This window comes from Polypterus senegalus, chromosome 3, assembly GCF_016835505.1.
Source record: "Polypterus senegalus isolate Bchr_013 chromosome 3, ASM1683550v1, whole genome shotgun sequence".
Classification (NCBI taxonomy): domain Eukaryota; kingdom Metazoa; phylum Chordata; class Cladistia; order Polypteriformes; family Polypteridae; genus Polypterus; species Polypterus senegalus.
Genome location: NC_053156.1, coordinates 116,825,878 through 116,840,266, shown reverse-complemented (window position 1 = coordinate 116,840,266; position 14,389 = coordinate 116,825,878). Strand labels below are relative to the sequence as shown.

At 39.8% G+C, this 14,389-nt stretch overlaps 1 protein-coding gene across 1 annotated transcript in view; it reads right to left on the bottom strand.

Annotated features, from left to right (window-relative positions):
• The window catches only part of LOC120525501 (prolyl endopeptidase), a 298,115-nt gene that overhangs the window by 79,510 nt on the left and 204,216 nt on the right, over positions 1-14,389 (bottom strand). The window contains exon 10 of the mRNA XM_039747852.1: positions 3,147-3,250. Within this exon, the coding sequence (XP_039603786.1) occupies positions 3,147-3,250 (104 nt within the window). The remainder of the gene's footprint in view (positions 1-3,146; positions 3,251-14,389) is intronic.

The following is a 14,389-nucleotide window of genomic DNA, read 5'->3' as shown; positions in this document are numbered from 1 at the left end:
TCTATGTAGCAGAACATCCCTACTTTCTCTGCTATCTAACTTTACACTTATTACATTAGCATTCTGCACCCCCATCACAGTATCCACAAACGCACGTTGCACTCACTGCCTGTTGAGTATCTTTCACAACACTGCATTTTTTTTCTAAAGAACTTCCCCTAAACAAATTAAAAAAAACCTTCATTCTTTAATATTTTAAAATCAAAAAATTGCAAACATGAAAAGAATTACACTGAATTAGCTGTTTCTCTGTATGATATAACTAGCCACACCAGAATGTGAATGAAAACAACAAAGCATATTTTAAGAAGCTCAACATGTTTTTGTAGCACATGTTCTAAACATTTTCCCAGGAGTAAGCCATCACAGTAACAATTTACAATTGATATAATCTTGTCATGTGTTAGATGTTGTCACACACATGCGTATGGGAGGCAGCTAAAGGGCCTGAGTAAGGGCAGTTCCGAATCATACCAGGATGAGGCAGAGTGCACTGACGTTTTTTCTTCTTTTACTGCAGACCAATCACGGGAGATTCCACCTTGCCCTCTCGACGTCACTTCCGGGGCCAAGCCTATGGAAGAAGACCTTGCCGGCTCCGGCCCCTGTGATGTCTCGTCCTGGCTCAAACCTATGGCTGAAGACCTTCATTAGCCTGACCCCTTTGATCTTACTTCCTGTCTTCCCCTTTAAAAGCTTCCACCTTTTCCCTATTCCCTCAGTTCTGTTTTGGACTCGGTTTTATGCACAGCAGTGATATCATTTAAACTACAATTTGCAGCCAGGAAACCAAATATACAGGTGGCTGCCCCAAACCTTGCTATGGCTTTGTGGCTTTTATGAAAATGTGTTTGCCATTTACTTTAGATGGCGGTCAAGAGGTCATTAATCAGTATATTGATGAATTACAGGTACTTTTTATGTCTGAGATAATCTAACAAATCTAACAGTATAGATAAGACAAAGTTTTTGATTACAACAAATATCTATATAAGAGGTTTTTTTTTTTGTTTTACAAAGGTAACATGTCTATAATTCAACATGTTTATCTTTCTAGCAACACCTTAAACTGATCCATGGCACCAAAAAGAAACTACAGAACTTCATTTTGTAGCAGATGTGTGCAGTAAAAACAATACTGTTATAGAGCAATGGCCTCCAGGTCTAAACACTTAAAGCTGAGTTGTAGATAAATTATTTTCCCTTAGAGTTGTAAATGAGGCTGCTGTGGTGCATGATCAGGTTACCCATCTGGTGATGTAACATCACAGAGTGCAGACCATACTTTGGACCTTCAGTCATGTTTTCCAGTCAGGGCCATTTGTCTATGCTATGATGCACTACTTGAGACATAAGGTGGGGCTACAAGATGAACATGCCTCAAGTTGTGGGGGTTTTGTCTCTCAGAACTCTGGTTTTCCTCCTAGAAAGATGTATGTAAGGATAAGTGCTGGCTATGTATGAGTTGGCACAGTTGTATACATTAATGTACACTGTAATAGATTGACACCTCGCCCAGCTTCATGTCCAGTGCTCTGGTTGTAGGCTTTGGTTCTCTGCAGCTCTGAACTGGATTACTCAGGCATGAAAATGAAGGATGGAATCCAAGAATCATGAATTGTATGAAGATGCATGACTAGCATACCATATTCGGAAGTTTACCTACTAATACAATATATCTGCTCTAAGTTTAAAAAATACATTCAGTCTATCATAATATTTTACTGTATTGAACCATAGAAAATGCAAATTTAATTAGGTCCTCCCATGCTTTTATGAATGACATACTTCTTTTACATAAAAATAATGAAGGATTGAAACATTCACTAAATTTTGATCATACTTTGATCTCAGGTGTGTACTGGAATGGCCTGTAGCAAAATGGGATGTGGATGTCAGTGACTTTAGTGCATCCTGATCTTAAAAATAGTGGCTTGCTTGCTACAGGTAAATGTAGAGATGCAGGCAGATGTGATTGTGTAATTTACCAGAAAATCAGTACAGTAGTTTTACAGATGATTTATCACATTTGTGTGGTAAAGTGGGAGCTAAAATTTTAATTTTTGTGTCAGTGTACATCTTGATTTTCAATTGAGCCTAGGTGAGAATCAAAAAGAAATGACATTGCCAGCTATAATTCTAAGACCCCTTCTTGTGTTAAGCAGTGGTGCCTTTCTTGTCTGTGCTATGTGCATTACATTATTAATATTATACTGTATTGTTCATTTGGTAAATTTGATATTGTAATCTTATAAGCTCTTTAAAAGCACCAAGTGATGGTGCATGCTGTTTATGACTCTATTAAAAAATACTGAGTAATCCGAAGGTTATGTGCTCTGGAGGGACAATAACATAGGAAGGTACTAAGTCTCCTTTAGTTTTTAGACACAGTTATACCAGCACTTAAAATATGATCATCAAGGAAAATGTAGCCATCCTAAAATGGCTGCTAGGTGCAACTGCCTAATGCCAAAATGGCTGTCATTCTCACGCAAAATCACTGCCATTCAAATGGAAAGCTGTTGCAATAGGATAATCAACAATGGAAGAAGCCCTGGTTCACTGTACAAGCTGAGTCTTACTGTGGTTAGATTTTGCAGAGCATTCTGTTGAATAATTTTCAGCTTTTTGTGAACTCTGAAACAATGGCAGTTAATTGAATTTTGTCTTGAGATTGCATTGTCATGCAAAATAATTTTGATCATGCCTAAAGTAGAAATACATTTTCTTAGATGATGTATGGAGGTCAATACTGCTTATATGAGCAATTGTAAAATACACACATCTTTGCACTATCAAACTGAATAAATATTATTAAGGCTATGTCTAAATTCAGACGAAAAATGATCAACAACTACACAATTTATTATTCTAAGCAACTCCCACTATTGTCAACAAACACAAAATGGTTATCATAGTAAGAGGTCAGAGTTACTATGACTGCACATAAAAACAATAAGTAAACTACCAAGAATTTCTATAAGGAGACATTAGAATTTACTTAGACATGTGATAACCGAACACTAGATTCACTCCTTTAAAAAATAATCCACTAGGTAGAAAAAGGACTATTTTATTGTTCTAAAAAAAAACTAGTAAATTGGTCAAACATAAAAATTGGTATGAAAAATTATACATTTGATTACCTGAACAGTTTGGTATTCTGAAGGATCAAACCCTTTCACTGTTACTTCCCTGAATATTCGGGGCTCCAAAGGTTCTTCGGTGAGGTCACAGTGATAAATGACAGCTGAGGAAGGAAAAAAAAGTATACATTTGTATCCACACCTTACCAATATAACAAGATAAAGAAAACATTTTGCAACTAGCACAGATCTTGATTTCTTCAAAAACAGGATATAATACTTTTTATGCTTATTATGAGTAAAGCCCAAAAACCCAGCCATAGGGGTTTCACAAACAAGTGTGTTTCTTCGTGCCGGTCCCAAGCCCGGATAAATAGGGAGGTTTATGTCAGGAAGGGCATGTGGTAAAATATTTTGCCAGATCAATATGCAGACAACAATACAGATTTCCATACCGAATCAGTCGAGGCCCAGGTTAACAACAACCACCACCAGTACTGTTAGCCAAAAGGGTGATGGTAGAAATAGGGCTACTGTTGGGTGAAGAAGAGGGGGAGACGTGTCCAGAAGCAGGAGCACAGGAGGAAGGTAAAGAGAGTGGAACTGAGGGTAGGAGCTTTGAATGTTGGCAATGTGACTGGTAAGGGGTGAGAGTTAGCTGATGTGATGGAGAGAAGGAAGGTTGATATATTGTGTGTGCAAGAAAATAAATGGAAGGGGAGTAAGGCCAGGTGGATCAGAGGTGGATTCAAATTGTTCTATCATGGTGTGGATGGGAGGAGAAATGAGTGAGTAGCAGTATTGTTTCGTGCCAGGAAAGAGCACCACAAAACAGGAGACCGAGCTGGAGGTGGCAGAGTTAATGATGCAAAGATTTGCATTGGGTGAGACGATGAGGACAAGTACATTAGTGGGTCAGCTCAGGTTGAACAGTTTGGAGACAAAGTCAGAGAGGCAAGATTGTGATGGTTTAGACATGTGCAGAGAAGGAAAGCTGGGTATATTGGGAAAAGGATGATAAGGATAGAGCTGGCAGGCAAGAAGAAAAGAGGAAGGCCTAAGAGAAGGTTTATGGATGTGGTGAGGAAGGACATGCAGGTGGTGTGTGTAACAGAGTAAGATGCAGAGGACAGGAAGAGATGGAGAAAGATGATCCACTGTGGTACCCCCCCTAACGGGAGTATTCGAAAAAGAAGGTGTTCAGTAAAGCCCACAAATATCTACTGAAGGTAAGGTGAACAAGAAACTCGCATTCAAATGTTAACTTCCACAACTCTGAGAACAATTGTCTCCAATTAACTGGAAAATGTATTGTAACTAATGATTTAATTAAAATTAGATATGATGCATGACAAAGTCTGGAAAGTCATTCATAACCCAGTCCACATTGAAGTATTATGGCTACATGGTATAAAAAGGGAGGGGTGATCAAGTGGGAGTGATCTCAAGTTCTAGCAAGTATGGCGTGACATGCATGTCTAACCTTCATGAGGCTTTGATGTTTCGGTTATGTGAAAAACTAGCATTCAGTGAAATGAATATTGTCAGCAGAGTTCATCTAATATCCAGTATGCTGCATCAAAGAGCTTCCTGACAAATTTTCAATACATGGTTTGTTATATTTGTGAGTATTTAGATTTCAGCAAAAATACAATCTCCAGTGCGACAAATTTACATTGTTGACTGTGTTTTAATGCATTATTTATTTGTACTGAATGTATTGATTGTTTTTTTAATTATAGTAATGTGGCATTTACACTTTTACTGTTAATACATTTCTTTGAGTTACCATCACTGATAAATTGAAGAGTGCAGAACACATTTCGGCTATTGTCAAGATGGCTCACCAATGCCTATTCTTGCTCAGATGTTTGAGAAAAACTCAAATTTCTCCATCTGTTTTCACCAATTTCAACAGATAAACATCCTGACTGACTGCATCATGTCCTAGTGCGACATCTGCTCAGCTCAAAAACAAAAGTTCTGTAGAGGATGGTGAAGGTGGCATAGAATATTATTGGAACCGAAATGCCTTCTGTTCAGGAAATTTCTGAAAACATGCTGCCTCCGAAAGGCATGTCAAAAAGGCAGTCATATTGTTCACTCCACAATTTCTGCCAAACAGAAGAGGACCATTCACACTTGCACCAATGAATTCAGAGACATTTTTACTCTAAAAGCCAGTCATAATAACAAATGCAACATGTGTTCTTACATATATAATGCATATATTGTACACTGTATCTACTGTATGTGCTTCCCCTTGGCCATATCATTTCTAGCTTTGGACTGGGTTATCATTTTTACACGCAAGGCACTCAAATCTATTTCAGCTTCAAAAGTGTAAGATCATCAGAGTGTTCTTACCTCACAACTTGTCTCAGTGAAACTAAAAGCTGGATGAAGCAGAACTAAACTGAACTAAACAGAAGTCACATTAATAGGCACTAAAGCTCACCATAAGCAGATGGGCTCCTTTTCAATCATTCTTGGTGATAATATTACCAAACCTTTTTCTCTGCAAAGAATCTTGGTGTCACGTTTGATTCCTCTATTCTGGTTTAATGTATTTTATTGATAATTAAAAACTTTGGGTTTTCTACATTTATCTTTTCTTTAATGTTTTTACTCTATTTTTTGTATCCAAGTGAAGTGTATTTGATTTTTTTATCTGTGCTTTTTTTCCTCCCTGTTATTTCTGAATTTTTTTGAAGTGCTTTGAGCATGGCAAAGGTCATTCATATGTTGCATTTTATGTATGCTGTTGTTATTTTTTGTGACTTTAGTTGGTATTATATTACTGTCACTATTCTGAGGTGAAATGCAAGTAAGAACTTCACTGTGCTGTGTACACAAGGCAATATAGTTTCTTTCTAACAGTCTTAGAGCTCTGCAGAGAGACATTGACTTTGCTATTGCTGGGTAATTGTTTTGTAACTTGCAAAATAAGACATCTGCATCCTGTTGCTAGATCTACCTTCGGGAGTGAGACTGAGATAGTGTTGCAGATGTGGACAGATGTATTGCTTGGGTCGAATAAAGTGGCTGAGCAGACACATCTATGAGAACGTAAAGTGACTCTTGACAACCTCAGTCTTATACTGTCTTAAACTTCGCTGAATAAGTAATCCTTAGGTGCTCTAGTTTTACAGGTTATATTTTCAATTGTTTGTGCAAACACAGAGTTAATCAAATCTAGAAAGATGAATAAACTACTTAAGGTTTGGTGTCACCCAATGACAGTCACTTGTTCAACAGCACCAGATGAAACTGGACACTGAAAGTTTAGTGGTGGATATGAGACTCTGGGGAATTTACAGATTTATGGTTGCTGCACATAGCTCAACTAGGCAGACACTAATGAGACTTTTAACATGACATTCTCAAACTTGCTTCATCCAATTTCACGGTCATAGGGGATGGAACCTATCCCCAAAGCAGCACAGACAGTGAATCACATATAAAAGAAATTACACAGATATGGAAAATGAAACTGATTTTGAATAGTTGTTTTTATTTACAATCATGAATACAATATAAAATATAATTAGAATTTCCCATTATGTCACAATTAAGTACAACACTGAAAAGAAATTTGATTAAAATTTAAACAATTACACAATTTATTCATGTACACAATAAAGTTCTACATCAATCTAACATGAAATATTTTTAAACATATATGTAAAGAAAAGAACAATACATATTCATTGACATATGTAACTTTAGTTTTTGTCACTTCTTAGTTGTTTTGATCCAAAACCTCATTTGGCGGCCTGTCGTGTGCACACTTTTTCTGGTGTGTTCCTATGAATCATCTAGTAGTAATTCGCCACAGTCACATACCAATTTATCTGATACAGTACCTTCTTTCCAAGTCCTTGATATCCTTGATTGAATCTTTCAGCCTGTTTTACACTCATCACTCTTAAGATTTTCAAATATAAAATTCCAAATGCAAATCCAAAAAGTGAACTTTGACACTAAAGTTGCTACCCAATTCCTTAAATTTAACTAATGTAATACATTTTCACAATGTTTTATATTTGGGATTTTTAAAGTGATTTCAAAGTTTTTTGGTAACAATAAATGGTACCCAAGCTTCTCATTCCAGGGCATTCATCGCAGTATGAAATTTTGAATGAAATCAGATATCAGTTTTCTAGTATCAGGTCCAAAATAAAAACAAAAAAACAAAAACGCCCTCATTCAATTTAGCCTCAGAAAAAGCTTGGAAGCTTTTGCCACAAATCCATAAAGCAGGCTCCATCTTTTGATAGGGATTTGACAAACTGCTTCATTAAACCAAGCTTAATATGAAGAGGTGGTAAGCAGCACTTTATCTTGTTCCATAAGCTAGGTCTGATGATGTATTTGGCACAGATCTGTAGCGTTTTTCGAGCTGACCATTCCTTTGGAACCCAACTCAATTAGTCAGTTCTTGGTAGGGGTGGGCGGTATGACCAAAATTCTATATCACAGTATTTTTCAAAAATGTACCGGTTTCATGGTATTCAATGGTATTTTTTTTCCCATGCATGAGTTAACCACATTTTCCACTGCAATTACTGCAGTAGACTGGCTAAGAATAACCCATTTCACTGTCATGAGAATTGTACAAAAAAATATTTTAATGTGCATACAAGTATTAATACAGGTTTGCATGCCCCCCTAAAGTGATAGTTTTCAAGGGATGGCACTAATTAAGAAGGAATCACATTGCATGACAGATGCAGTCAAAATATAGAACCTTTTCATTGAACAAATTTTGCAAAAACTTAAACTATAATTTTGACAACATATTTTCAACCATCCAAAGAGGCATTTAGATATCCAGAGGTGCTTGTCAAAAGTTGTATTACACTGAACATGTCTTAGAAAAGGAATAAATAGTAAATATTTTTTGTAAACCAACTACACTTTCTGTTAATGTTAACAATCTCTGTCCACTGACACGTTAGTTTGACTTTTTAAACAACTTTCCCATCATTAAACTGCACAATATTAAAACTAATAAATAATAACAATAAAAGAAATAATCGTGTGTCGGAGATGGCTTGGGTGGCGACCCGGCCGGGATGCCCAGGAGGAGGGCTTGCACCTTCCCCAGACCATGTGGGGGCTACCGCCCTGGTACCTTTGGGGGCCACGGGTACAGAGCTTTGAAGCTCAACCCTGCAGGGGACTGTGGTCACTGCCAGGGGGCGCCCCTATGCCTTTGGAGCCTTGGACCTCACCACTTCCGCCACACCCGGAAGTGCTGGGGGGGAAGACGAGCAGGGACACCTGAAATGCTTCCGGGGATGCAGCCGGCACTACCACCACACTGGGGCGTGTCGGTGGGAGATTGATGGAACACACCTGGAGCACATCTGGGTGCTTATAAAAGGGGCCGCCTCCCTTCGTGTGATGGCTGGAGTCGGAAGGTTGAGAGACAAGATCTGGGTGGAGAGGAGCAGAGGTGGCCTGAAGAGAGAAGGCATTGTGTTGTTCCCAGGACTTTGGGTGTTGTGCACTTTGTAAATAATGAAGAATAAACATGTGTTGGGTGATATGAACCTGTCTGTGTCCGCCAAGCTCCACACGTGCAACTTCCAGTAATAATACTATTACTTCAAGACTTCAAGCCCAGGTGCATTACACAGTATTCACCAAATAAAAATAAAATAAAATAAAATAAAACAACATGCCTTCCTATGAGGAAGCAGAGCCTGGGGACTCGTGGGGGGGACACCCCCATCTCTGGGACTGAGGTCACCGAGGTGGTCAAAAAACTCCTTGGTGGCAGGGCCCTGTGGGTGGATGAGATACGCCCAGAGATAGATAGATCCTCAAGGCTCTGGATGTTGTAGGACTGTCCTGGTTGACACGCCTCTCGAACATCGCATGGACATCGGGGACAGTGCCTCTGGATTGGCAGACAGGGGAGGTGGTCCCCATCTTTAAGAAGGGGGACCGGAGGGTGTGTTCCAACTACAGAGGGATCACACTCCTCAGCCTCCCTGGAAAAGTCTATTCGGGGGTCCTGGAGAGGAGGGTCCTTCAGATAGTCGAACCTCGGATTCAGGAGGAACAGTGTGGTTTTCATCCTGGTTGTGGAACAGTGGACCAGCTCTACACCCTTAGCAGGGCCCTGGAGGGTGCATGGGAGTTTGCCCAACCAGTCTACACGTGTTTTGTGGACTTGGAAAAGGCGTTCGACTGTGTCCCTCGGGAATCCTGTGGGGTGCTCCAGGAGTATGGGTACTGGACCCCGATAAGGGCGGTTCAGTCCCTGTACAACCGGTGTCAGAGCTTGGTCCGCACTGCCGGCAGTAAGTCACACTCGTTTCAAGTGAGAGTTGGACTCCGCCAGGGTTGCCCTTTGTCACTGATTCTGTTCCTAACTTTTATGGACAGAATTTCAACAGCCAGGGCGTTGAGGGGGTCCAGTTTGGTGGACTCGGGATTGGGTCACTGCTTTTTGCAGATGATGTTGTCCTGTTTGCTTCATCAGGCTGTGATCTTCAGCTCTCTCTGGATCGGTTCGCAGCTGAGTGTAAAGCGGCTGGGATGGGAATCGGCACCTCCAAATCCAAGACGATGGTCCTCAGCCGGAAAAGGGTGGAGTGCCCCCTCAGGGTTGGGGGCGAGATCCTGCCCCAAGTTGAGGAGTTCAAGTATCTTGGGGTCTTGTTCATGAATGAGGGAAGAATGGAGCGTGAGATCGACAGGCGGATCGGTGCGGCGTCCACAGTGATGCGGGCTCTGCATCGGTCTGTCATGGTGAAAAAGGAGCTTAGCCGTAAGGCAAATCTCTCAATTTACCAGTCAATCTACGTTCCTACCCTCACCTATGGTCATGAGCTATGGGTAGTGACCGAAAGAACGAGATCGCGAATACAAGCGGCTAAAATAAGTTTCCTCCGCAGGGCATCTGGGCTTTCCCTTAAAGACAGGGTGAGGGGCTCAGTCATCCGGGAGGGGCTCAGAGTAGAGCCGCTGCTCCTCCGCATTGAGAGGAATCAGATGAGGTGGCTCGGGCATCTGTTCAGAATGCCTCCTGGACGCCTCCCTGATGAGGTGTTCCGGGCACGTCTATCCAGGAGGAGGCCCCCGGAGAAGACCCACGACATGCCGGAGGGACTATGTCTCCCAGCTGGCCTGGGAACGCCTCAGTATACCCCCGGAAGAGCTAGAAGAAGTGGCCAGGGAGAGGGAAGTCTGGGCAACTCTGCTCAAACTGCTGCCCCCGCGACCCGATCTCGGATAAGTGGAAGAGGATGGGTGGATAGATGGAAAATAAAACAAGTGCAACTTGGTGATGACATCTTTACCATCTGAACCATCATTTAGGCAAACTGTATTAATATGGACTTTGCTTCAAGCTAAGCTATATACATAAATAATAAAACTGCAACTTGCATTTATAATGCTCTTTGTGATATAGCCCTACGGAATCATATTACGGCCACTATGAAGAAAAAAACAAACTATATGTCGAGAATAAAGTCGACATGTTGACTTTATTCTCGACATTTCCACTTTAATTTTGACGCTTATGTTGAGATTAAAGTCGACATTTCCACTTTATTCTCATAGTATTATAATTAAAGTAGAATGTCGTAAACTAAACTTCATCCGAAAATCAATCCCATCATAAGTTAATGCAGCACATTAAATGCTTTGTGTTAAGTGTTCCCCGACCCAGTTGTTAATCACTACGCTTCTTAAACTGACTTCCTCCGCACTAAGAGGAGACGCCGGCAGCGATCACCGCACAGAATCCATTCACTTCATGATATTCCTGCTCTCTGAAACTTTAGAATGCTAAGATGTAAGTATCTATCTATCTATATACTTGATATCATTTTCACGGTGAAATGCATTAAAGCATTTATTAAACATGCACAGTAGTGAGGCGGTAGTGCTGCTCCCTTGCAGTAAGGGGTCCCCAGGTGTATGTTCAGTGTAGAGAACTTTATGGCATTTGTGACGAGTCTCCAAAAAACTGGATGTATGAATGGGTATCACACAGTATTAACTTAAATATTGTGTAAATGTTTGGATTGTGATCTGGTGATCAGAGACACAAACACAGAATTCAATGGATGATCTTCTGAGCAGGCTTTCTTTATTCCATGCGTGCTGTCTGTCTGACGTACCAAACCTTCAGCTCCTATCCTTCCTTTTTCTTTCTCCATCTAAACAATCACCACACGATAAACGTCTTTGTGAAATTAAAACTAGTTATAAACTTAGCCCATGGAGTATTCAGAACTTTAAAAAATCTTCGTTATACATGTTTAATTATGCCATCCATTCAGGGTTGCACCCATCCCAGCAAGTACTGTGTGCGAGGCAGGAGCAAATCCTGAACGCCAGCACATCGCAGGGTGAATACGAGCAATACATACACTAGCAGGGTCAATATAGCATAACAAAACCCCACATCCTACATGACTTTGAAAGGAAACTAAAGCACGCCGAGTAAACCCGCCAGAAAAACATGCAAATTCAAGGCAAGGTACACCCAAGACACCCTTGCTGTGAGGCAGCAGTGCAACCGCCATGCCGCCGTGCCCCCACATTATTAATACATGCTTTAATGAATTTCATCAACAAAATCATATCAAGTATTTACCTTAGCATTCTGAATATTCAGGGAGCAGGAATTTCATGAAGTAAATATATTCTGTGCAGCGACCGCTGCCGACGCCTCCTCAGTACAAGAGGAAGTCAGTTTAAGAAGCACGTACCGATTTAACATGGCTCGGGGAACACTTAACACAAAGCATTTAATGTGCTATAAAACTTATGATGAGGTTTGAGAAAATCTAGTAAATTAAATATTAATTTTACGATGAAGTTTAGATTACTATGTTCTACTTTAATGACAAATTCCGAGAAAAAAAGTCAACATATTGACTTTAATCATGACATAAACGGCGAGAATAAAGTCAACATGTTGACTTTATTCTCATCATAAGCGTCGAGATTAAAGTGGAAATGTCGAGAATAAACTAAACATGTCGTCACACTATTACACAGTATCCAGGTACATTTTGTATTGAAAAAAAATAAAACAAGTGCAACTTGGCTTGCAGTATTATCCAGTAGTATAGAAACAGTATTCACACATTTGAACATAATGGTCCACATCTGACCTTTTAAAACCAAAGTATCTCCAGGCAACGGACGTGACTAATTTTTTTCTGCAAAAGTTCTTCTACATCATCGTCAGCTACAGCTTCAGTTTCGGAAGTTCTCTGTCCATTTTCACCACGCAATACCTACAGTACCGCATGTACTCTGTTACATGCCTATTTAGCAGTGTAGCAGTGAAAAAGAGCACCCGCGCAACACCTCCACTAACGCATGTACTCCATTGTATGTGATTAGCAGTGTAGCAGTGTAGCTGTGCCACGTTCCGAACGTCATTTAGGCAATTTAAACCGGTGTTGCGGTATAAGAAAAATCCATATCATAACAAAATAATATGATAATAATAAAAAACGGTTTTCGGTATGAACCGGTATATCGCCCAGCACTAGTTCTTGGCTCTGATGTCCACAGACACAGAAGACGTGGTAATTGTGCATGATCTCATTGCTCATCACTGTGTTAAGTTCAGCTAAGTTCTGACCTTATCATTAAATCAAAGAACTGTTTTTCTTTAAACATCCATCCATCCATCCATCATCCAACCCGCTATATCTTAACTACAGGATCACGGGGGTCTGCTGGAGCCAATCCCAGCCAACACAGGGTGCAAGGCAGGAAACAAACCCCGGGCAGGGTGCTGCCAGCCCACCGCAGTGCTTTAAACATAGATTTCAAAATTAGAAAATGTTAAATCAAATAAATTATTAAATTAAATTATTGATATTTATATAATTATAGTGCTAAAACAATAAAAAATCTATTATTGACAGGTTTTTTTAAAAAAATGTTTATTTTTGAATTAAACCCAAATGTTTGTAAAGATCACATGAAACAATCAAAACACATTTTCAATGTATATGTGTATTATTTTAATCATGGTTTACTAACATTATAATGCATGCTTTTTTAAATAATATCTGATTAGAAGAGAATGAGAACACATTGGATTTATAATATGCGAAAGCAACAGTCTTATATTTCAAATCCTCTGAGGTACTGATGGTTTACTTACTTAAAATAAGTCTATTTCAGAATCAAGTCCTTGCAGTCTGCTGTGTCTGAGTGGAAAGTTTGGCGATTGCTCAAATAGTGAACTGGGTTATTTTTTTAGGCTTTAAGAAACTGGAGGCTGATGTACCATCTGCAAATGTAATTGATTACCTAAATTTAATTGTGACACTGGAGGTCATGCAGGTCAAACACTACAGTGTTTGCACCTTAACTTGACCTCCTTGCTGATTTTGCATGTTAAAGCTACAGAACAAAGGCCTAATGCATAAACCTGGTGAGAGCCTAATGCCTTCAAAACATGCATTTTATTAAGAAAGAACAAAAACCTCTGTACTGCCTGTACCTGAACTACGTGTGCATATGTACAATAACTGGCTGAATTTTTCACACCCAGGCCTCCTACCAAAAATTATTTTCTCTGTGATAACCTGAAAGCTGATCCTGCCTTCTCCCTGGAGTATAAAATTTAACTTCATCATCTAGTGGAGCGAAATAAACTGTAAACACAAGTTAAAACAGGGTAATATGTCACAGGTGAGAACATCATTTGAAGAAGAAAAAAGAAAAAGTAGGTCACTAAAAGAAATTCTTAACAAACACCAGCTCATAGTTTGTTTACTGTTGTATGTAGGGCTGGGCGATATATCAAAAATTTATCGTTACCGAAATTTATGACTCTCATCGACGTCATTTTGCCCATGTCGGTAAATTCGGTATTTTAAAAAAAAAAGAAAAGGCATGTGCAGGTTGGCGATGTTCATGTCCCTTTAAGACGCTGTGCTACGTTACAGACTTGACGGGGTGGAGTCACATGACTCCACTACCTGTAACAAGACGAGACACGGGTGAACAAATGGAGGACGATTTAAATGTTGAAGCAGCAGCGACGAAGGTAGAGCTGGTGGAGGAGGAAGAGGAGACGCTTGTTAACAAAAAAAATGCATCATCAATCGTTTGGCAACATTTTGGATTCAACAAGGATGATATTGATCAAAAAATTGTTAAATGTAAACTCTGCAAAAAGACTGTTGCGTCAAGTCAAGGTAACACAACCAACCTCTTCCACCACCTGCAGCACAACCATGTGATTCAATTCGAAGACATAAAAAGCTCAAAGCGAGAAGAGATTAGGAGGACCAGCAAAAACG